At 45.4% G+C, this 23993-nt stretch overlaps 1 protein-coding gene and 1 pseudogene across 3 annotated transcripts in view; both read right to left on the bottom strand.

The window, feature by feature from the left end:
- The window catches only part of LOC311110242 (semaphorin-4F-like), a 27790-nt pseudogene extending 9286 nt beyond the window's left edge, over positions 1-18504 (bottom strand). Inside the window, exons 1-13 of the transcript XR_014615148.1 lie at positions 18402-18504; positions 17236-17369; positions 16761-16820; positions 14661-14759; positions 12524-12620; positions 12189-12299; positions 10993-11132; positions 10199-10380; positions 9842-9986; positions 9358-9547; positions 8906-9014; positions 8686-8828; positions 8062-8117 (exon numbers count right to left, since the gene is read on the bottom strand). The product of XR_014615148.1 is annotated as a semaphorin-4F-like (transcript). The remainder of the gene's footprint in view (positions 1-8061; positions 8118-8685; positions 8829-8905; positions 9015-9357; positions 9548-9841; positions 9987-10198; positions 10381-10992; positions 11133-12188; positions 12300-12523; positions 12621-14660; positions 14760-16760; positions 16821-17235; positions 17370-18401) is intronic.
- Positions 18108-23993, bottom strand: LOC311110243 (docking protein 1-like). Of its 2 annotated transcripts, XM_084188776.1 has the most exons (7): positions 23642-23948; positions 22472-22630; positions 21923-22081; positions 21363-21432; positions 20955-21130; positions 20553-20627; positions 18108-20432 (listed from the first exon to the last, which is right to left on the bottom strand). In XM_084188776.1, the coding sequence occupies exons 1-7, from the start codon at positions 23720-23722 to the stop codon at positions 19473-19475; spliced, it is 1680 nt and encodes a 559-aa protein (XP_084044902.1). In that variant the 5' UTR covers positions 23723-23948; the 3' UTR covers positions 18108-19472. The 2 variants fall into 2 exon arrangements, with proteins under 2 accessions (XP_084044902.1, XP_084044903.1); XM_084188777.1 differs by lacking the exon at positions 20553-20627 and having other exon boundaries at positions 18114-20432; positions 23642-23993.

Genomic DNA, 23993 nt, shown 5'->3' with positions numbered 1-23993 from the left:
TCTTTCTGAGAATAACTTTTGTTGGATTATTTTTGAAGTGCAAAGAACCTTTTTTTTATATTAAATCTACTTTGCCTGGAGTATTGCCTTGGGTGTTTCGTTTGGGTCCAACTATACCTCCTCTGTGGCTAAGGGGTAGAACACCCAACTCTCCACATCTGAGACCTGAGTTCAAGCCCAGATTGTGACAGAAAAACCAAGTCAATTATGGACTCAGAAACACTCAGTTCCAAGGACCTGTTGGCGGTGATCGCTCGACATGAGGCATCTTTCCAGCGCCATGAAGCCGTTCTCAGCCGACAAGAAGAGCTGATGGCTAGTCATTCTCAACTCCTGGCCGATATGATGAGTTCCCTCCGCCAGCTCTTTGAACGCCTCCCTGGTCCTTCCCCTTCCTCCAGGTCACCCCCCAGTGACTACAGGCCTTCTCCAGTGGCGGAGCCCCGACTACCACCTCCCAAGCCCTTTTCTGGGGATCCAAGCTCTTGCCAGGGTTTCCTCACCCAATGCTCCCTCACCTTCGAGCTCCAACCCTCAAGTTTTCCCACAGACCGTTCCAAGATTGCCTACATCATTACCCTTCTTTCAGACAAGGTGCTCTCCTGGGCCTCTGCGGTGTGGCAGTCCCAGGAGGCCTGTTGTGACTCATACGCTGCATTTGTAGAAGAGTTCAAGCGGGTGTTCGATCATCCTGTCAGTGGGCGGGAAGCTTCCAAGCGCCTACTGTCTCTCCGTCAGGGTCCCCAAAGCACGGCAGATTTTGCCATTGAATTCCGGACCATAGCAGCAAGGAGCGGATGGAATGATGAAGCGCTGAGGGTCTGTTTTCAGGGAGGGTTATCTGAGCCCCTTCAAGATGAGTTAGCCACCCGAGAACCAGCTGGGGATCTCGAGTCCCTCATAGCCTTGGCCATCCGCCTGGACAATCGTCTAAGAGAGCGGAGAACGGCTCGCCGCCAGGTGTCTCAGTCCCAAGTTCCTCTGAGCAGCTCTGTTTCTCCTGTTTGGGCTCCGTCATTCAGAGCTTCCCCGGCTCCTGAACTGCTCCAGGATTCCCCGGAGAACATGCAGTTAGGCCGTTCCAGGCTTTCTCCCAACGAAAGGGAACGTCGCATGAGGGAGCGTCGGTGCCTCTACTGCGGGGTTGCCGGCCACTTCCGCTCCACTTGCCCCGAGCTTTCGGGAAACGCCTGTCCCCGCCTAGCTACAGGAGGGCTGTGATGGGGAAAATTAGAGCTCCTCCTACTAACGCTGTCCTAGCTATTCCAGCCACTCTGTCCTGGGAGGGCCACCAGCATCGGGTCCAGGCTATGATCGATTCCGGTGCCGCAGGTGATTTCCTGGATTTAACCTTGGCTAAGGAACTTAAGATCCCTACCCAACTACTTCCTCAACCCCAGGCAGTTACAGCCTTAGATGGCAGACCTCTGGAACCAGGAAAGGTTACAGAGGCGGCTCAGTCCCTGCGACTTACCATCTTTCAACACCAGCAGGAGGAGACCTTCTATCTCATTGACTCCCCCGAGTATCCTATTATCCTGGGTCACCCTTGGCTATGCAGACATAATCCCCAGATCGACTGGCCTACTGGCACCATTCTTAGCTGGGGTCCCACTTGCCAACTCACCTGCATGATTCAGAGTCCCTCAGCCCCTAGTACCCAGTTTCAAGAGTCTGTTGACGTCTCCCGAGTCCCCAGTGTTTACCATCGGTTCAAGGCAGTGTTCAGCAAGTCCCGGGCTACTTCCTTACCGCCTCACCGCACGTATGACTGTGCCATTGATCTACTCCCTGGTTGCTGCCCTCCTAGAGGTCGGATCTTTTCCTTATCCTCCCCCGAGCACTCAGCTATGGACACCTACATTAAGGAGTCCTTGGCAGCCGGCATCATCTGTGCCTCTACTTCCCCGGCTGGGGCGGGCTTCTTTTTTGTTGAAAAGAAAGACGGGGGTCTTAGGCCTTGTATCGATTACCGGGGACTCAACAAGATCACGGTTCGGAATCGATACCCCCTTCCTCTCATGGCCACTGCTTTTGAGCTGCTTCAAGGGGCTTCCATTTTTACTAAACTGGATCTCCGCAATGCTTACCATCTCGTGCGGATCCGGCAAGGAGACGAATGGAAGACGGCATTCAAAATGCCCACGGGGCACTGTGAATATCGGGTGATGCCGTTCGGGCTCACCAATGCCCCCGCAGTATTCCAAGCCCTGATTAATGATGTTCTCCGGGATATGCTTAATCTGTTCGTCTTCGTGTACCTGGACGATATCCTCATCTTCTCGAGGTCACTGAAGGAGCATGAGGGGCATGTTAGCAGGGTTCTCCAGAGGCTCCTTGACAATCACCTCTACGTTAAACCTGAGAAGTGTGAATTTCATGTTTCCCAGACTCAGTTTCTCGGGTTTATTGTCACTCCCGGCCACCTAGAGATGGATCCCAAGAAGGTCAAAGCGGTCCACAGCTGGCCCACACCTGCCACGGTCAAGGAGGTTCAACGGTTCATTGGCTTTTCTAACTTCTATCGGAAGTTCATTAAGAATTTCAGCTCTGTGGTAGCCCCCTTGACGACGCTTACCAAGGGAGGAGGGACCAAGATTCACTGGGGTCCGGAAGCAGCAGGGGCCTTCGAGGATCTCAAGCGCCGCTTCACTTCTGCTCCGATTCTGGTGATCCCTGACCCAGAAAGACCTTTCGTGGTGGAGGTGGACGCCTCAGAGGTGGGGGTGGGAGCCGTCCTGCCACAGAGGGGTGAGGATGGGAGATTACACCCTTGTGCCTTCATGTCTCGCCGCGTGTCTGAGGCCGAGCGCAACTACCACGTGGGGGATCGAGAGTTGCTTGCGGTAAAACTGGCCTTGGAAGAGTGGCGCCATTGGCTTGAGGGGGCTCAGCATCCTTTCCAGGTTCTCACAGACCACAAGAACCTGGAATATCTCCAACAGGCAAAGCGGATGAACCCTCGGCAAGCACGATGGTCCCTTTTTTAAAATTGATTCCAGTTTCTCCTGTCTTACAGACCTGGCACCAAGAACGTCAAGCCGGATGCCCTGTCTCGAGCCTATTCTCCCGAGATACAAGAGAAGCCCTTGGCATCGATTATTCCGAGGTCTAGGATCGTCGCACCTCTTCAGTGGGAACTAGAAAGAGGGGTACGTGAGGCCCTTGTCCATGAGCCCGATCCAGGCGGTGGTCCTGCCGGACGCCTGTACGTTCCTCTCTCTGTTCGGGCCCGCGTCTTGCAGTGGGGTCATGAGTCGCCCTTGACATGCCATCCAGGTAGTGCTCGCACACTGGAATTCCTCCAGCGGCGGTTTTGGTGGCCGTCCATCAAGAAGGACGTGCAGGTCTATGTTGAGGCCTGCCCTGTGTGCAACCAGGGAAAGTCGACACGTCAGCGACCCCAGGGACTGCTCCATCCCTTACCTGTTCCTCGCAGGCCATGGTCACACCTTTCTCTGGACTTTGTTACGGGACTTCCTCCATCCCAGGGCAACACAGTCATCCTAGTGGTTGTAGACCGATTCTCTAAGGCTGCCCGGTTTATTCCCCTGCCCAAGCTGCCCTCGGCCAAGGAGACTGCTGAGCTCCTCATGAACCATGTCTTCCGGATATTTGGAATTCCCCTGGACGTTGTCTCCGACCGAGGTCCCCAATTCTCGTCCCGGTTTTGGGGGGCCTTCTGCAGGCTTATTGGGGCCACAGCCAGCCTATCGTCTGGGTTCCATCCAGAGTCTAATGGCCAAACGGAACGGATTAATCAGGATCTGGAGACCACCCTGCGGTGTATGGCGGCCAGTAATCCCACGTCTTGGGCCACCTATATTATTTGGGCTGAATATGCCCACAACACCCTCCAGTCCTCAGCCACCGGATTGTCCCCCTTCGAATGCCAGTTCGGATACACCCCTCCATTATTTCCAGAGGAAGAGGCGCAAGTTGGTGTTCCCTCGGCCCAGCGCTTTGTCCAACGCTGTAGGCGGACCTGGAAGAAGGCCAGGCGTACCCTCCTTCGGACCTCCCAGAGATACAAAAGTCAGGCTAATCGCCGCCGCCGGACGGCCCCTAGTTTCCGAGCTGGTCAGAGAGTTTGGTTGGCCACTAAGAACCTGCCCCTCCGGGTCGAATCCAAGAAGCTTTCCCAGAAATACATCGGCCCTTTCCGCATAGCAAGGAAAGTTAACCCTGTTTCTTATCGTTTGGTTCTCCCTCGCTCCCTTAGAATTAACCCCACTTTCCATGTTTCACTACTAAAACCTGTCTTGTCTTCTCCCTTTGCCCCCCCACGCAGACCCCCGCCACCTCCCAGGATCATTGACGGCCAGCCAGCCTACACAGTGCGCCGGATACTGGACTCCCGGAGGGTCCAGAACTCTCTGCAGTATCTGGTGGACTGGGAGGGCTACGGGCCAGAGGAGCGCTCCTGGGTTCCAGCCAAGGACATCCTGGACCCAGGTTTGATCCGAGAGTTTCGCACCCTGAGGCCAGGGTGTTCTGGAAGGAACGTCAGGAGTCGTTCCTAGAGGAGGGGGTCCTGTCAGCTTCCTGCCTCCTGTTTGTCTCCGGGCCTCTAGAGGTCATCTGTGTTCCCCTCTGCCTTAGTTCTTCCTCGTGTGTCCTTATTAGCTTTATCCAGGTCACCTGTGCCTTGTTTCCCCTAGAGTATTTTAGCTGTGTTTTTTCCCCTTGTTCCTCACTTGGTTTTTGAGTCCTGGCTATGTGTCTCCTGCTGTGTCCCACAGAGTCTTTCCGAGTAAGCTTTTCTAAGTTATCTTTATTTTGTTTTTCTCCCCTCGTAGAGTTATTTTGTTTTTCCTCCTGTTTTGTTTACTGTACCTCTGTTAGTATACCTCTTTCTGAGAAGAACTTTTGTTGGATTATTTTTGAAGTGCAAAGAACCTTTTTTTTATATTAAATCTACTTTGCCTGGAGTATTGCCTTGGGTGTTTCGTTTGGGTCCAACTATACCTCCTCTGTGGCTAAGGGGTAGAACACCCAACTCTCCACATCTGAGACCTGAGTTCAAGCCCAGATTGTGACACAAAATCTTCACAGTTACTAGGACTGTGTTATGATTCAACTACAACTTTTGTCATATAAGGAACTCGGAAAGACCATATTGGCCAGCAGAATGTTTGTAATATTTAGGAAATCCTAAATATAAACAATTTTATGATCAACCAGGATGAGGAGAGAAGTGTAAGCAATTGTTAGAATAGGAACAAGGAAAGGGAAATACCAGAGTAATGTCAAATAGAGTATGAGCAAAAATATAGGAATGTTACAATAAAACAATTGGGTTATATAATTTGGGAGAATTCAAGGGAGAATGTGAAACTAGGGGGTGTTTAAACAGATAGCCTTTGGAATACAGGGGCCCCTCAAAGGAAAATCTATCAGGCGTTAGATAGAAATGGGTATAAGAATGAGTGATGAAACATAATGATTTGTCATGTAGACAATGTTAATAGGGATGTTTTGGATTGGAAATTAACTCAACTGAACTGTTATGATCTGTCCTTTCCTGAGGTTACTACGGATGGTGTCGTAATGCATTGCAGAGATCATTTGGCCCAGAACGGTGTAAACCTCAATAAAAACCAAAAATCCTCTACTCGGCTGAAGAGGAACAACAAAGGCGTTGAAGACATTCTTGTCGGAACCACTTCTGCCAGGAGACCTGAATCCAGCATCAAATCAAAGCAAATATACTGGTTTGCACATGGACAAAACAGGATGATGGGGGAGGTGTGGCGGTTCAGGTGTGACATTGGAATTGGGACATTGCTATGGGCAATCCAAGATGAACTATGAAGAACATAATGAAGACGCCAGAAGATTGAGTGCCGGTAGAGGAAGGGAGTGTTAGTTGAGGTAGTATGTTGATTAAGGAGTTATTATACACTACTAAATTTATAGTAATTTGGACAATGCATTAAGGTACTGATCTGTTGTAATTCTTGTTATGAGGAAATTAATGCTAGAATTATTATAATATAAATATACATTCGGCCAGTATCAATATGTGCCAAGGTGAGAGTTTTAACTTTGAATGATGGAACAAAGGTGACTAATTAAGAATTGTCATTCTAAAGTTGTGTTGGGTAATTAATTTGATTATGATTATAAATTATAAGTGGACTGACTGATCTGAATAACTTATTAATATTAATGCTTAGTGATGTTGACATGGCAATTACTTGATTAGATATGGATATTGATTATTTTGATTGTTATAATACTTGTGATATGGGTGATTAATCTTTGTATTGATGGGGCATTGGTGGAATGTCCCATAGGGGGGATATATGGTATTATTTTATGTATCATTAAGGCAAATGTAGGGAGAGGTCAAAGGTAAAATAATAATATTAGTAATAAGCATGGATATGTTGTAAAATTAAAAACCTATATGCCTTAAAATGTTTATGGATTGAGAACCAGTTGAAAGGTTAATACAGAGCAGAGACATTTATGTGTTTTTCATGGACTCTCGGCAGATGGTCTGGGTATGTCTATGACATGTGATGTACATACTACTCCTCGTGATGGCTGTGTGGAGATTGGAGTAACAATGGACCTAGTGTTATCATTTGTTTTGCTTATGACCCTATGACCTGACACATGGCCACATGCACATAATCTCAAGGGCCAGGGAGGATGGTAAATGATAAATGCCTTAGTGTATGTATGTGTATTATTTTTGAGAAAGGGTCTGCCACCAATATAATGAGATAAGAGGAAGAGGTCATATGGAAAAGTTCACATAGCCTTTTTGGAGAAAAACAACATGTGACATCTAGACGTTGAAAGATAAGGGTGGCGTGGCCATGAAAGAAGTTAATCAATTACCCTAGGGGTAGTAACTGTGTATGCTATGTAAGGGTGACTATGCGCTTGTATTTGTATAAAAGGAGATCTTTGAGCCAAGGAGAGCCAGTTGTTGCTCCATGGAGCAAAACTCAGGCTTTGTTATGCAATAAAGTCTAATTCTTGAATTCACAGGCTCCGATGTCTTGAGAGATATTTTTGAGTTGATGATCTAGTCAAATGTTTCTACAACATTAGACCGTAAACTCTCCTTCCAGACTCACATTGAGCATCTCCAATCCAAAGTTAAATCTAGAATCGGCTTCCTATTTCGCAACAAAGCCTCCGTCACTCATGCTGCCAAACATGCCCTCGTAAAACTGACTATCCTACCGATCCTTGACTTAGGCGATGTCATTTACAAAATAGCCTTCAACACTCTACTCAGCAAATTGGATGTAGTCTATCACAGTGCCATCCATTTTGTCACCAAAACCCCATATACTACCCACCACTGTGACCTGTACGCTCTTGTTGGCTGGCCCTCACTACATATTCGTAGCCAAACCCACTGGCTCCAGGTCATCTATAAATCACTGCTAGGCAAATCCCCGCCTTATCTTAGCTCATTGGTTACCATAGCAACACCCACCGGTAGTCTGCGCTCCAGCAAGTATATCTCACTGGTCATCCCCAAAGCCAACACCTCCTTTGGCCGCCATTCCTTCCAGTTCTCTGCTGCCAATGACTGGAAAGAACTGCAAAAATCTCTGAAGCTGAAGACTCTTATCTCCCTCACTAACTTTAAGCATCAGTTGTCAGAGCACCTTCCCGATCACTGCACCTGTACACAGCCCATCTGTAATTAGCCCACCCAAATACCTCATCCCCATATTGTTATTTATTATGCTAATTTGCACCCCAGTATCTCTATTTGCACATCATCTTCTGCACATCTATCATTCCAGTGTTAATACTAAATTGTAATTATTTTGCACTATGGTGTATTTATTGCCTTACCTCCATAACTTACTACATTTGCACACACTGTATATAGATTTTCTATTGTTATTGACTTTGTTTTGTTTTACCCCATATGTAACTCTGTGTTGTTGTTGTTTTTATCGCACTGCTTTGCTTTATCTTGACCAGGTCGCAGTTGTAAATGAGAACTTGTTCTCAACTGGCTTACCTGGTTAAATAAAGGTGAAATATAAAAATAAAAAATAGTGGAATAGTAGTTATACTCACCCTCTCCAGTGCCACACACCTTTAAAGGGTCCTCTGGCTCAGTCTGCCCTGGAGATCTGAGAACAGAGAGAGAGAGAGAGAGAGAGGTAGAGAGAGAGAGAGAGAGAGAGAGGTAGAGAGAGAGAGGTAGAGCGAGAGCGACAGACAGAGAAAGAGAGAGAGAGAGAGAGAGAGAGAGAGAGAGAGAGAGAGAGAGAGAGAGAGAGAGAGAGAGAGAGAGAGAGAGAGAGAGAGAGAGAGAGAGCATGTTAGACAGTATGCTGGAGATGGAATAAGATAGAAAATAATATGAGAAAAATATAGAGTGCTAAAATGTGATGGTGAGACTAGTGAAACAACTAGTTTGAAAGGAAGGAAGATAAAACAATGTTTTGGACAGCAGGAGAGGTAGAGAGAGAGAGGTAGAGAGAGAGGCAGAGAGAGAGGTAGAGGTAGAGGTGGAGAGAGAGAGGTATAGAGAGAGAGAGGTATAGAGAGAGAGAGGTATAGAAGAGAGAGAGAGAGAGAGAGAGAGAGAGAGAGAGAGAGAGAGAGAGAGAGAGAGGGAGAGAGAGAGAGAGAGAGAGAGAGAGAGAGAGAGAGAGAGACTCCAACCCCCACAAAGAGAATGCTATGTAGACTCACTCTGCAACACAGGCTCTCTTCTTGATGTCCCACACACAGCCTAGTCCTGCTGCCCGGGCACACACCTGACAGCTGGGGTACACCCTGCACCCCTCTACTGGCACACGGGACAGAGAGGAGGGGGAGCCCACCACCACATGGCCCTGGGAGGGAGCAGAGGGGGTTAAAGACGTCTGTCTGTCAGTGTGTGTGTGTGTGTGTGTGTGTGCGTGTTTGTTACCTGGTGTATGAGGATGTTGTTGACAGGCTGTACTGAGGTCGTCAGAGGATCTCCTGCAGCAGAGTAGCAGTACGGCCAACGATAGACACACTGTGTAACTCTCCCTGATCTGTGTGAAAACACACACACACATCAATAATTCACACACCATAGAACATACTCAACCACAAAATTTGAATATTTTCTGATGTTCACCATAGTAAATTAATTGCCTGGTCTATTGCTCATTTGATGTATTATTAAAATCTCTCTCTCTCTCTCTCTCTCTCTCTCTCTCTCCTCTCTCTCTCTTCTCTCTCTCTCTCTCTCTCTCTCTCTCTCTCTCTCTCTCTCTCTCTCTCTCTCTCTCTCTCTCTCTCTCTCTCTCTCTCCTCTCTCTCTCTCTCTCTCTCTCTCTCTCTCTCTCTCTCTCTCTCTCTCTCTCGCTCGCTCTCTCTCTCTCTCTCTCTCACCTGTTCCCAGATGTAGTAGGGCAGCATCACTGTTGGAGATGTTGGTGGCTGTGATCCTGGTGTATGTAGTTCCCCTCCTCACCAGAAGGGGCGCTGCGTCCACAGTGTCCGTCAACAGAGGGTGTTCCTTGGCAAACTGCAGCACTCGGTCAGGTATCTCGAGGGAGGTGTTATAACCCTGGCCTCTACACTGAGGGGAAACAGAGAACAATTCATCATGTTATGACGATGATGGACATACTAGGATGCTACATGATAATGAGCCTTAAATGGAAAATGACTCCCTGGATTCGTCTAATAAGAAAGAAACATTCATTTTCAAACATTCGTTTAAAAAATGTTTTCCGTTGTTTGCCCTAATCCCAGCCCCCATCCCCGCAGGAGGCCTTTTGCCTTTTGCTAGGCCGTCATTGTAAATAAGAATTTAACTGACTTAAATAAATCAAGATAATAATGAATACAACCAGGTGAGTCACGTGAATACCTGTCCGGGTCGGGGCTCAAGTACAGACACAGAGCTCACACGGTTCACACAGTTCCCCTTCATATCTCTGAAGCCTCCCGTCGCAAACACCTTGGTGACGTCAGCCAGGCTGTACACACACACTGCTGACACGCGTTCTCCTTTCCTACACACACACACACGCGCGCGCGCACGCACACACACGCACACACACTACAATGTTCATTACAGTAATACCGTCTGTATGATTAATTGTAACATGATAATCATATTTAGTGATCCTCCTCTCTCTCATTCTCTCTCCACCCCATTCCCCATCTCTACCCCTCCTCTCCCTTCCTCTCTATCCCCCCTCCCTCTCTCTCCCCCTCTCCTTACCACTGGGAGGTGAAGAGTGCGTAGAAGTGTGTGCTGCTGGGGTCTCCCAGGCGGTGTTCCAGGGGGTAGGCGTGGGTCAGGACGGTGTAACGTTGGCCACTGTCCCGGTCTTGACACACCAGCTGAGCCTTCAGGAAACTGGTCCAGCGCTTCTGCAGGGTCTTAGAGCCCCCCACATCTCCCTGGCAGATGGGGAGAGAGGGATGGGGGAGAGGGGGATGAGAAGGATGGCGAGAGAGAGAGAGCATGATACAAAGCACACATGAGTAGTTATGTGATTGAAAGACTGAACGAGAGAGAGATATATAGAGAGAGAGAGAAAAGAGAGAGAAGAGAGCGAGAGAGAAAGAGAGAGAGAGAGAGAGAAGAGAGCGAGAGAGCGTGAGAGAGAGAGAGAAGAGAGAGCGAGAGAGAGACAGAGAGAGAAGATCGCGAGAGAGAGAGCGAGAGAGCGAGCGAGAGAGAGAAAAAGAGAGCGAAAGAGAGAGAGAGAGACAAAGAGAGAGACAGAGAGAAGAGCGAGAGAGAGAGAAAGAGAGAGAAATAGAGCGGGAGAGAGAGAGAAAGAGAGAGAGAAAGAGACAAAGAGAGAGAAGAGAGAGAGAGAGAAGAGAGAGCGAGAGAGCGAGAGAGAGAGAGAGAGAGAGAGAAGAGAGAGCGAGAGAGCGAGAGAGAGAGAGAAAAGAGAGAGAGAGAGAGAGAGAGAGAGAGAGAGAGAGAGAGAGAGAGAGAGAGAGAGAGGGAGAGAGAGAGAAGAGCGAGAGAGAGAAGAGCGATAGAGAGATGCATCTCACCTTGCAGACTCTGGCCACCCGTGTGACTCTGACCTCGGTGTAAAGGTCGTACTCTCTGGCATTCTCCGTAAAGAAGAAGTAGATCTTATCATCGTCTCCAGGGCTCTCCCTGACCAGGGCCGAACTCACAAACACTGGATCTGGACTCATCAGACAATTACATATTATATGTAGTGTTTCCCAACCCTGGTCCTCAACTACCCCCAACAGTACACATTTTCGTTGTAGCCCTGGACAAACGTGCACATATTCTCACCAGTGGTGTGTTTCCACCAAATTGACTTGTTGCAGATAAAAATCAGTGCGTGATGAAGTAGTGCACACAAAACATACTTTTTTCGCATACATTTTCATGTACCGAATAAAATGTCAAGTTCAATGTGTTTCCATTTTCAACTCTACCGATAGTTATGTCACAAAAACTGTTTTGTTAAATACCAAATGTGCCTACTCTGGTGTTGGCATGTGCACTCTAACCAACCGCCCACAGATACAGTGCGGGCAGGCTGTGCTGGTAGGCTAGTCTACATGATGACATTATTATGGATAAACAAGAATATTTTTATTTGTAAAAACAGCAGTCAAGCATCGATCACCAGAATAAGACCCTCTATATTTATTGGAAAGGAGCATCAAGCTCATCACTGTGAACTTTCACCACCCTGTGAAGTTCATCATCACTTATTTCATCTGTAGCCTAATAAACTGCATGGTTTCCCCAGTCATATTGGGAGGACCACACAACATTTAATCGCATGACTACTTTGATATGATGGTTATTATATCAATACTAGCGCATAAAGGTGTTTCCACCACCATTTCTCACATAATTGATTTTACAGACACAAAAAGATCCCACCATGTCGAATGAAAGATTGATCTATTAGCATTTATAAAATTGTACCAAAACATCATGTTTCCTTAACAGCTGTCATGATTGTTTTTTTAATACCGTATGACTTTACTGGCATAAAACGTGGATGAACACATGGTTACAGATCATCATCAAAGAGCAAACTCATTAAGTAAGTAACACTACACTGCTAAACCACATCCTGAGTTAAACTCTTTATTGGACAAATAATGTTATTGTTTGTTTGGTGTTACTGGTGTTACAGAAGTTTGGACAATAGAAGTATTTTATAATCTATCCCATCATGCATTAGGAGTTTGTGTGATTGACAGATGGGTCTCACCACTGAGCCAGTTGATGGACTGATCCATGCGCACCTGTTGACCCGTTGCCCTGGTGATGTCAAACTGCGTGCCCATGAAGTTAGAAGGGGAGGCGGTGTACAGCACTCCATCTACATTACACACATAGACAGGATGTGATAATAGTGAGAGAGTGTGTGTGTGTGTGTGTGTGTGTGTGTGTGTGTGTGTGTGTGTGTGTGTGTGTGTGTGTGCGTGCGTGCGTGCGTGCGTGCGTGCGTGCGTGCGTGCGTGCGTGCGTGCGTGCGTGCGTGCGTGCGTGCGTGCGTGCGTGCGTGCGTGCGTGTGTGTGTGTGCGTGTGTGCGTGTGTCTAACCTGCAGTAACAGCAGTGTGAGGTTGTCTGGGATCATAAGGACACTTCCCCTTCCCTTGGTCACCTCCTTCCTTCACTAGGGAAAACGTCACTGGGTCCTGAACACACACACACACACATTTAGTAGTTACACTACCGTTCAAAAGTTTGGGGTCACTTAGACATTTCCTTGTTTTCCATGAAAACATACATGAAATGAGTTTGAATAGGAAATATAGCAAAATGAATAGGAAATGTAGTCATTGACAAGGTTAGAAAAAAATATTTTTTATGGAAATAATCATTGTGTCCTTCAAACTTTGCTTTCGTCAAAGAATCCTCAATTTGCAGCAATTACAGCCTTGCAGACCTTTGGCATTCTAGTTGTGAATTTGTTGAGGTAATCTGAAGAGATTTCACCCCATGCTTCCTGAAGCACCTCCCACAAGTTGGATTGGCTTGATGGGCACTTCTTACGTACCATACGGTCAAGCTGCTCCCACAACAGCTCAATAGGGTTGAGATCCGGTGACTGTGCTGGCCACTCCATTATAGACAGAATACCAGCTGACTGCTTCTTCCCTAAATAGTTATTGCATAGTTTGGAGCTGTGCTTTGGGTCATTGTCCTGTTGTAGGAAGAAATTGTAGCTCAGTTGGTAGAGCATGGCGTTTGCAACGCCAGAGTTGTGGGTTCGATTCCCACGGGGGGCCAGTATGAAAAATGTATGCACTCACTAACTGTAAGTCGCTCTGGATAAGAGCGTCTGCTAAATGACTTAAATGTAAATGAAATTGGCTCCAATCAAGCGCCGTCCACAGGGTATGGCATGGCGTTGCAAAATGGAGTGATAGCCTTCCTTCTTCAAGATCCCTTTTACCCTGTACAAATCTCCCACTTTACCACCACCAAAGCACCCCCAGACCATCACATTGCCTCCACCATGCTTGACAGATGGCATCAAGCACTCCTCCAGCATCTTTTCATTTGGTCTGCATCTCACAAATGTTCTTCTTTGTGATCCGAACACCTCAAACTTCGATTCGTCTGTCTTTCCAATCTTCCTCTGTCCAGTGTCTGTGTTCTTTTGCCCATCTTAAAAATATTGTATTTTTATTGGCCAGTCTGAGATATGGCTTTTTCTTTGCAACTCTGCCTAGAAGGTCAAGCATCCCGGAGTCGCCTCTTCACTGTTGACGTTGAGACTGGTGTTTTGCGGGGACTATTTAATGAAGCTGCAAGTTGAGGACCTGTTCTCAAACTAGACACTCTAATGTATTTGTCCTCTTGCTCAGTTGTGCACCGGGGCCTCCCACTCCTCTTTCTATTCTGGTTAGAGCCAGTTTGCGCTGTTCTGTGAAGGGAGTAGTACACAGCGTTGTACGGTAGTGTATGTGAACATCATATGTGTAAGCGTATCAACTAAATACATTAATTGAATTATTTCACCATAACAGTAAAAGAGTATCTAGCAGGTGTATTATAATAATAATAATAATAATAATAATATTATAGGTGTATTATAATAATAATAATAATAATAATAATAATAATTATATTATTATTATAGGTGTATTATAATAAAAATAATATTATAGGTGTATTATAATAATAATAATATTATAGGTGTATTATAATAATTATAATAATATAGGTGTATAATAATAATAATAATAATAATAATAATAATATTATAGGTGTATTATAATAATAATATTATTATAGGTGTAGAGTATTATAATAATAATAATATTATAGGTGTATAGTATTATAATAATAATATTATAGGTGTATAGTATTATAATAATAATATTATAGGTGTAGAGTATTATAATAATATTATTATAGGTGTAGAGTATTATAATAATAATAATATTATATGTGTAGTGTATTATAATAATAATATTATAGGTGTAGTGTATTATAATAATATTATAGGTGTAGAGCATTATAATAATATTATTATAGGTGTAGAGTATTATAATAATATTATTATAGGTGTAGAGTATTATAATAAAAATATTATAGGTGTAGTGTATTATAATAATATTATAGGTGTAGAGCATTATAATAATAATATTATAGGTGTAGAGTATTATAATAATAATACTATAGGTGTGGTGTATTATAATAGACAGAGGAGAGAGAATGTGACTGACTATGAAAGCACACTGGGGGTTGTAGGCGTAGGAGCCACAAACGTAGATCCTTCCATCCTTCAGAACCTCCAGCAGACAGATGTAGTTATAACAGTCATCCTGTAGAGGGAGACAAAGAGACATGTATCAAACGGCATCCTATTCTCCCCTACAGGCCCTAGTTAAAAGTAGTGCACTGAATAGGGAATAGGGTTCTATTTGATATTCAACTAGAGAGCTGAGTAGCAGAGGGAAAATGTAAGCCTGTTTGTATCCCGAAAATCTTTACGATCTATTTAGAAACAGTTGAAGTGTCCTGGGATATTTTTGGGGATTTTGACGTCCCTGATTCCCTTTGAGTTTAAGCTAGGCTAAAGCGCATTTGGCAACACCTTCTTAGCACAAGGTCATAACAGAGTAGGATAAAGTTGCCTCTAGACACAGATCTCAGGTTAGTTTGCATTCCTCACCATAATGGCTAAGGTTAGGATTTGGGGTGGATAACCTGATCCTAGATCAGGAGAACCTAGTTCTACACAGACCAATAAAATATGGTTCAAATCAAATCAAATCAAATTTTATTTGCCACATGCGCCGAATACAACAGGTGTAGACATTACAGTGAAATGCTTACTTACAAGCCCTTAACCAACAATGCCGTTTTTAAGAAAATAAAAAAGTGCTAAGAAAAAAAATAGATAAGTAAAAAATAAAAAAATAAAAAAGCAAATAATAAAATAACAGTAGGGAGGTTACATACAGGGGGGTACTGGTACAGAGTCAATGTGTTAGTCAAGGTAATAACAGTAGGGAGGCTATATACAGGGGTTCTGGTACAGAGTCAATGTGTTAGTCAAGGTAATAACAGTAGGGAGGCTATATACAGGGGGTACTGGTACAGAGTCAATGTGTTAGTCAAGGTAATAACAGTAGGGAGGCTATATACAGGGGGTACTGGTACAGAGTCAATGTGTTAGTCAAGGTAATAACAGTAGGGAGGCTATATACAGGGGGTACTGGTACAGAGTCAATGTGTTAGTCAAGGTAATAACAGTAGGGAGGCTATATACAGGGGATACCGGTACAGAGTCAATGTGTTAGTCAAGGTAATAACAGTAGGGAGGCTATATACAGGGGGGTACTGGTACAGAGTCAATGTGTTAGTCAAGGTAATAACAGTAGGGAGGCTATATACAGGGGGTACTGGTACAGAGTCAATGTGTTAGTCAAGGTAATAACAGTAGGGAGGTTATATACAGGGGGGTTCTGGTACAGAGTCAATGTGTTAGTCAAGGTAATAACAGTAGGGAGGCTATATACAGGGGGCAACTGTACAGAGTCAATGTGTTAGTCAAGGTAATAACAGTAGGGAGGCTATATACAGGGGGGTACTGGTACAGAGTCAGTGTGCGGGGGCACCGGTTAGCATTATATAATTAGTAGTATAATGCCGGGTTTCTCAACTCAGGTGCCAGGAACCCAATGTATACCAGCCAAGGTTGGTTTTCATATCAACCAATTACTCCCATTGAAGAAATGCTAATGAGGTAGCGATAACAATAACTCTAACTCACTGACTCTTTAAGGTAAGTCATGCTTCTGTTTATCAGTCTTTGAAGATGACCAGATACAAAGTGAAAAGTCATCTGAAAGCCACACATACAGGATGTGGAGAGTTGTTAACAGGAAGCTGGAGAGTCAGCAAAGCAGTCGTTATGGTAACGGTACTATACATCATGACATAGATGAGTATGACTAAAGGCGAAGGTGATGGTGTTTCATTTTGGGTGTGAAGCATAGCATCTCACCTACACCTTTAACCACTTATATACACTATAGAGCAGTGGAGGCTGGTGGGAGGAGCTATAGGAGGACAGGCTCATTGTAATGGCTGGAATGGAATTAATGGAATGGTATCAAACAAATCAAACATATGGAAACCATGTTTGACTCCATTCCATATATTCCATTCCTGCCATTACAATGTGCACATCCTCCCAGAGCTCCTCCCACCAGCCTCAACTGCTACAGAGACACCTCTTAACACATTCACACACACACACACCTACACAGTTTTCTTGCTACTTGAAACACACATCAAAAGCACCCCACGTTGCTCACCTCTGTCTTGCCTTTAAACCCACAGTCCTTCCTCTCGTCTTCTGTGGCCTCCCACTCAATCTGCAGAGACAGAGACACCCAGAAAAGAAGAAGGAAGTCAATGAGAGAACACACAGACGCATACAGTTGCAGTTACAACACACATCACACAGTTCAACATCAGGATAAGCCTAGTCCTGGACTAAAAAGCACTGTCAGTGGATCATCTCTATTGAGAATGCTGTTCAGGACTAGGTTTAATCTATGTCTGGCATGGTGTGTTTGTCCCAGGTAAGACAAACCCAAAACCACAGAAAAATTTTCATGAATACTCCCATCATGAAAACACAGAAACGAATACACTTGAATACACACTCGCACAGATAAACACGCACACACAGTCAAGTGAAGAGGTCTCTCTCCCTCTCCTCCCCCATCTCTCTGTCCCTCCCTCCCTCCCTCCCTCCCTCCCTCCCTCCCTCCCTTTCTCGCTCACTGCTGGGTGTTTCCAGGTGAGGTTGGAGGTGTGCAGGGCCAGGATGGAGCCTCTGGCTCCCAGGTAGAGTGTCTCAGAGCTGGGGTCCAGCAGGAGGACGCTGGCGTTGGACACCCCCAGAACCGCATCTACCCCTGAGGAGAACAGGATGTAACATTAAAGATGCACCCTATTTCCTGTAGTGCACTACTTTGGACCAGGGCACCGTAATATATCGACTCCCCTCCTCCACCCCATTTATTTGCTTTTGAGCTCTGAGTGAATGTGTGAAGGATGAGACTGACTGACAGGGCCTTTTATGGAACCATTTCTCAGCATCAGTAATTGTGTTACTTCCTTTGCTGAGAAACACTCTTGTGGTCGGTTGGCTGCTACCCACAGCTGGGGTGTAATCATTAGTCCAAACAAAAAGATAGTTTCTATTGGACACATTCGGGTAGGTCCCTCCCCGTTTGTTTCCGTTTGCTTTTGTTTAAGAAATGTTTTGCAACAGAATTGGCGTAATAAATATGCCCCTGCTTGCCAGTCACTCAATGCTGATTTAGGCAGACAACTTCGGAGCTAAAAAGCCTATTTAGTCCAGGACATAGGCTTAATCTGTGTCTGGTAAACCGCTCCTTGTTGCATTTTGTGCGTGTTAAAAAACAAACACACACACACACACACACCACAAAGAGTTGGGCATCTCAAACCTCCACATTCTCTGTATTACCGTCTAAGACCTATAGCCTAGGCCTATCTATCCAGGAAATGGCCATGAAAGCAGGCAACATTAGGATAACACTGTATCCCCAGTCTATACTCACTCTGCTACATTCCGGGTGAAAAGTGAACAGTGAATACAGCAGTGAAATGACACACCTGTCTTCAGTCATGTAAAACAGGTTTTGTTTAATGGGCATTTCTCCACCATGCCTCCATCCTTTCCATCTGGTTACATTTTGGATTAAGTTATTAACCATCCCCATTCCCAGATGAATAAATTAGCCTACCAAAACCACACTGGGTGTTGATAATAGACTTCTTGCAAATGTACTTGTTAGCTAGGCAACATAATTTGCATTGCTATGGCTAATTAGATTGTAGCCTACCTTTCCTATCCATTAGGAATTGCGATACATTTTATATGTAGAGAGAGACCGTTTGTCCAACTGTACTGTACTCACCTCCGTGACCATTGGGAATTGCTGTTTGACTACGAGTTGAATCGGTTGTGAGCCACCAGATCACGGTCATAAAACAGGTGGTCGGCATGTTGAGAAGTGACATCAGGAAGAATGTCGGTTGATAAAGGCAGTTCTCTTCAGCGCGTGTCAGGGTACGCGTCTTTGAATGTGCGCTCGAGGCGTTCTGCCAATAAAGGATGGAGAGAGGAACCGCTTACAGAAAACAAGAAAACAAAAAGTACGGTTCAAGTCTATCAAAATACGGCGTATTTTTTTATTCTCACCTACCTATTGGGTGTCCGATTGATGCTCTTTCTAACACGGTATAATAGGCTACTTAGCCTACAGGTCAGGTACAATACAGTATGTAATAAAACTATTACAATGTGTCAAACTAGGAAGCGTTCAAATCGCACAAAACCAAACGTCAAAACACGCCCACAACCACAGAGAAGCCTGAAATGTACAGTAGTCGGCCAATTAACGTTCACATATCCCCATATAAACGCATTGAACTGAACAGTAGTCTAATTTATTGAGAGGCACAATACAAATGATTTTTAAAAACAATCAATGCACAAAACAAATAGTGGAAATAGTGTTATTGGATACACACCCATTATTGTTTTATTGAATCATATCAGTAAAACAAAGTCAATTAGGAAAAGGGTGTGAGACTGAGCGGAAGTCATTTGTTTCATCATGTTCAATTCATTACATCTGTTGGGGAGAGAAGGAGGCTAACACTGTTTGTAATATTTACATTTGTATCGAACACTTGGCAGACTTCTGGAAGATCTCTCTCTCTTCTCTCCCTCTCCTCTCCCGTGTTCATTACACTGGCGTGCAATATTGATATTCATAAGAGGTAATACAAAAGTGATTACATCATAACAAAAAACAATGATACTGTTTGTGAAAACAAGTTCAATAAATAAATTAACTATACTATAACATTGTGAAATGAGTGAATGTGTGGATTGGTCTCAATATATCCCAATGGGCCCTAGTCAATAGTAGGGCACCTTAAAGGACAATACGGTGCCATTTCAGACACAGACCATGAGTATCCTAAATGACCCCCATGTTTTCATAGATGACATCTGGTGACTGGCGTCCAGCAGTGGGCCTCCTGCTGGCCAAGGTCCTGGTGATGGTCAACGATGATGAGGAGGAGGAGGAGGAGGAGGAGGAGGAGGAGGCCAGGGATGAAGAGGGGGATGATGATGATGACGAAGATGAGGATGGTGATGAAGAGCCTGGCTTGCAGACCTGGCTGTAAAGGTGGGCGAACGGGTCAGTGTTGGGGCCCTTGGCTGGGGTCCCCACACAGGGCTCACTATAGATGGGTTCCGCTTTTCCAGGTTCCTGCCCTCCCTGGTTCTGGTTCTGTTGTTGAGTCTGGTCAGGTAGAGGACTCACATGGTCGTACACCTCGGAGTAGACTGGTTCAGTCTCGTTGCCGTGGTGATGAGAACAGGAAGAGGAAGTGGGCGGTGGTGGTGGTGTAGATCTTGGGGGTATGAGTGAGAGGATGTCTGCTGGGTCGGCGTACACTGGTTCCGTTCGGTTACCATGGTGATTGCGGGGGTATAAAGGGATAGAGGGGGTGAGGGTGGAGGACGTTGGGGGGGTCAGGTAGGAGTTGAGGCCGGGGGCTTTGGGTTTAATGCTGTCTGCTGGCTCAGAGTACAGACACTCCTCAGAGCCAATCAAATTAGGCAGCTGTGAGTACACACACTGCTCTGAGCCAATAGCATTTGAAAATACTGGCCTAAAACTGTAGCTTCCCTCCAAAATGGCTGCGCTATCTGGCAGTGTGGGCAGTGGTGAACGAGCACGAGGCATATTAGGGCTACGCTTAGCAACCACAGTGTCGCCCTCACGGTCATCCCCGACGAAGACGGAGGCCTTCTGTTGCCGTATGGCGGTCTCGATGAGATTGAAGATGTCGTCAGCTTGGCGAGTCTCGAAGGTGAAGGTTCCGGGTCCAGACTCACTGCGCCGGCCCGCCTCGATGGAGAATGTAATCTGTGGGAGAACCAAGAGGACAGAACCGTGTTACACAATGATTTGAGAGAATTCCCACAGGTGTTCACTGGAAAATTGCATAATTAATTGTGGGCAGAAAATAACCATATGTATTATAACCTGCAACCTCCTTGAATGGACTCTGATGACCATACAATGATCCTTAGACACATCCTTTTTTCGACCCACACTGCCCTACAAAGGCAAAAATATTTGATCTGTTGTAACGGCCAGGTATATTACCTGATTAATGTGGTATTTAGTTTTCAGACACAAGAACAAGCCAGTTGATCAGAACGTATCATGAAGTACCAGAAATTGCTGTCTGTCTAGACAGAAAAATACTTTGAAGTAAAATAAATTACGTAGTTGCTGCGTTTTGCCTTTGTAGGGCAGCATAGTCCCGTACTGTGATGACCATGAAATTAGACACTAGAGAGTAGTATTAGATTAGAACTAATAACAGATTAGAAATCTAATTATATGGCTCAATGAGATTCTACATTCCATGGTTCTATTGACCTTGTCTCTGCCATAGCGTCGTAGCAGCTGATAGGGCCAGTGCTGCAAACTCTTCCTGGTCTCCGCCTCCTTCAGGACCAGCCCCTCCTGGGTCACCTGCAGCCAATAGTACTCCCCCTGGAGGCCGCAGCGCACCGCTGCGTCCGTCTGCTTCACACCCACCCTGAACTCACTCACTGAGGGGAGAGAGGAGGGAGAGTGAGGGTCACGACCAAAGCACTATGGATGGTGTTCATTTCTATTTTGTGTTTATCTTTCCATTATTCGTTCAAATATCTTTGACAAGAGGGACCTGTTCCAAGACAGCAGTAATCATACGCCCATTAGACATAAACAGACAGAAGAATGGTTGTCCATTATAGTTTGTGCGGCCACTAGGATATGTGTGGTGTCTGATGTGCTTCTCACCTTCCTCCCTGGAGACGTATATCTGGTTGTCCTCCATCTGAAGCTGGGGCTGCTGACCAGTGGAGCGTCCCTGGGAGAGAATACATTTATTTAGATTAGACAGTGAGAACAGTCCTCAACCGATACCTACACTCTTAGAAAAAAAAGGTGCTATCTAGAACCTTAAAAGGGTTCTTCGGCTGTCCCCATAGGAGAACCCTTTTCGTTTGCATGTAGAAGCCTTTTGGGTTCCATGCAGAACCCTTTCTACAGAGGGTTATACAGGGAACCAAAAAGGGTTCTACTATGGGGACAGCTGAATAACCCTTTTAGAACCCTTTTTCTAAGAGTGTACACATCCTCTATGTAATAACTGTTTGGTGATGAAAGGGGTTTAATGGTAGAGAGATCAGTGAACAATGGCGTTTGCTGTTAGCCTTCTACCATACCGAGACAAATTCCTATCAGCGTTGTTGAATGCTAATAAAGTCTATCTGATTCTACTTCTGTAACTGTCAAAATGTTGAATAGAGACTGATCCACAACAGTCACAAGACAACAACAGAAGCTGCTATTCTCACCTGGAAGGCAATGTCACACATCCTCTCCACCCACTCCACGCAGTCGTCCTTGTCCGCCGCGAAGACGTACCTCCTGCCGTCTGTCTCCACACAGAATGCGGCCATGTTGTCTTTGGGGCAGGCCTCAGCGTGTGGGGGCAGTCTCAGGACCCTGATCACCTACATTTACATTTTAGTCCATTAGCAGACACACTTATCCGGAGACTGTAAAAAATTGGACTCGGTGCATCTCTGCTTGGCACTCAGCATTAAGGAGATAGATTGGGGGTAAGGCTCGTGCGAGTCCAAACTGCTCATAGGAGCAGCATGTTTCTGTAGCGCGAGGCAGCTTGATGTACAAGTACGCCCGCTGGACAGGACGCTAGTCTATCGCAGGGCCTTAGGCTACAAACGTATCCATATCCAGAACGACTTATAGTCAGTGCATTTAACTAAGGTAGGTAAGACAACTACATATCACAGTCATTGCCAGTAATACAAATCCTCAATAAAGCAGTTATTAGCAAAGTCAGTACTAGTAAGAAAGACAAGTACAGCAGTAAGGTGTACCTCTGACAGGCGGATCACCCTCTTCTCCTTAACCTTGTCCTGGTGCTTCCAGACCACAGAGGCACCGGCCCGCTCTCCTCCCCCCATCTCCTGGAGCTCTAGCCTGGCTACACCGCAGCGGCTGGAGGGGTAGAGAGCCAGCCACAGCTGCTTCCACTTCTGGATGGAGGGAGGGCGGAGGGGGGGAAGGAAGGAGGGAGGGAGGATAGGGGATGAGGACAGAGAGGGAAGAGAGGGAAGAGAGAAATAATGGGGAGAAAGAGAGGGATAGAGAGAAAGGTGGAGAGAAAGGGAGGAAAATGAGTGGGTGAGAAAGAGAAGTAAAGAAAAAGTGAGTATGTAGTTTTCCCACTTCCCTGACAACTATTAATAGACGGTTTCCTGACTCCAGCGCTCATGACACACATTAGTAATATGATAAACTCAGAATATCACCCACCCTTTCTCCAGCACTTCCGCCTCTTTTTAAATAAAGGTGCAGTGGTAGATGAGGTATGTGTGCTCAGGTACAGTACCTGCCCTGGCCCCTCCCTCTGTTTTAAGTGTGCCTCGCACTGTTTCAGTTTACATCCCAAATGGTACCCTATCCACTATATAGTGCACTACTTTTGACCAAAGTCCTATGAGTCCTGGTCAAAAGTAGTGCACTAAAAAGGGAATAGGGTTCCATTTGGGACAAACAGCTTTGTTGGAATGTGCTGTGAGGAATGTGCGGTGAGGAAACTGGGAGCGGAGTACTGTGTCTGGGCACGCATGTGAGGATCCGTTCTCCCCTCATACCTTTACACACGCACCATTACCAACTTAGCCTGACTCTGCAAGTAAGACTTCAACGTGTAGGCTACAGTAAAGGTCCTCGTATACTGCAATCATATACATTCAATTGTAAAGTGGAATGGTATCGGGATTAGATTACTGTCATACACAGTACATGCAGCAAAACAATGGGACGGCAGTTTACATGATAACATCAATAGCCAATTTCAATACCATCGGAATAAACAAAAATAAAAACTCTCATCTTACATTACAAGACTTATAAAGCTGCATTAAAAATCTAAATGCATTCAATATGTTCCTATTGGCTATTATTGTCATTCTACACAAACAAGATAGATAAGTTACCAGAATGTGTGCAATTAAGTGAGCTAAATAAAGTTAGGTTCTTACCTTTTCTACATTTCGGTGTTGAAGGTAAACTTGTCCTGCCTTCGCATGAGTGTCCATTATGTTCCAAGAGACTCTCCGCATACAAGTGAATTTGAACCAATAACTTGAACCTTGGACTTGACTGTGACCGATTTTCTCTTACGGTATCCTAATCCTACAATTGTGATTTATGTATATCCAAACACTCCCCCTGACAAACGTAGGCTAAGCAATTAAGAGGTGTGCTATTATTTCGTTGAGTCAGCGGCAAATACTACGGTGAAATATGACTGCGTCCACACCTTTCTCACACCCCAAGGTTACAAGTTCTGGTCCAGGGCGTTAGATGACGTTCCTCTAACTACCCGAATCT

The sequence above is a fragment of the Coregonus lavaretus genome (assembly GCF_964263955.1).
Source record: "Coregonus lavaretus genome assembly, contig: SUPER_35_unloc_2, whole genome shotgun sequence".
Taxonomy (NCBI): Eukaryota; Metazoa; Chordata; class Actinopteri; order Salmoniformes; family Salmonidae; genus Coregonus; species Coregonus lavaretus.
This window is presented reverse-complemented; position numbering and strand designations above follow the sequence as displayed.

Excerpts from the sequence above, each read along its gene's own strand:
- LOC311110243 (XM_084188776.1), bottom strand. The coding sequence starts at position 23,722 with ATGCGGAGAGTCTCTTGGAACATAATGGACACTCATGCGAAGGCAGGA. Across the intron at positions 20,628-20,954 it reads GACGCTATGGCAGAGACAAG|GGCAGTGTGGGTCGAAAAAA; the intron begins GTCAATAGAACC and ends TTGCCTTTGTAG. Across the intron at positions 20,433-20,552 it reads TCCATTCAAGGAGGTTGCAG|ATTACATTCTCCATCGAGGC; the intron begins GTTATAATACAT and ends GTTCTCCCACAG.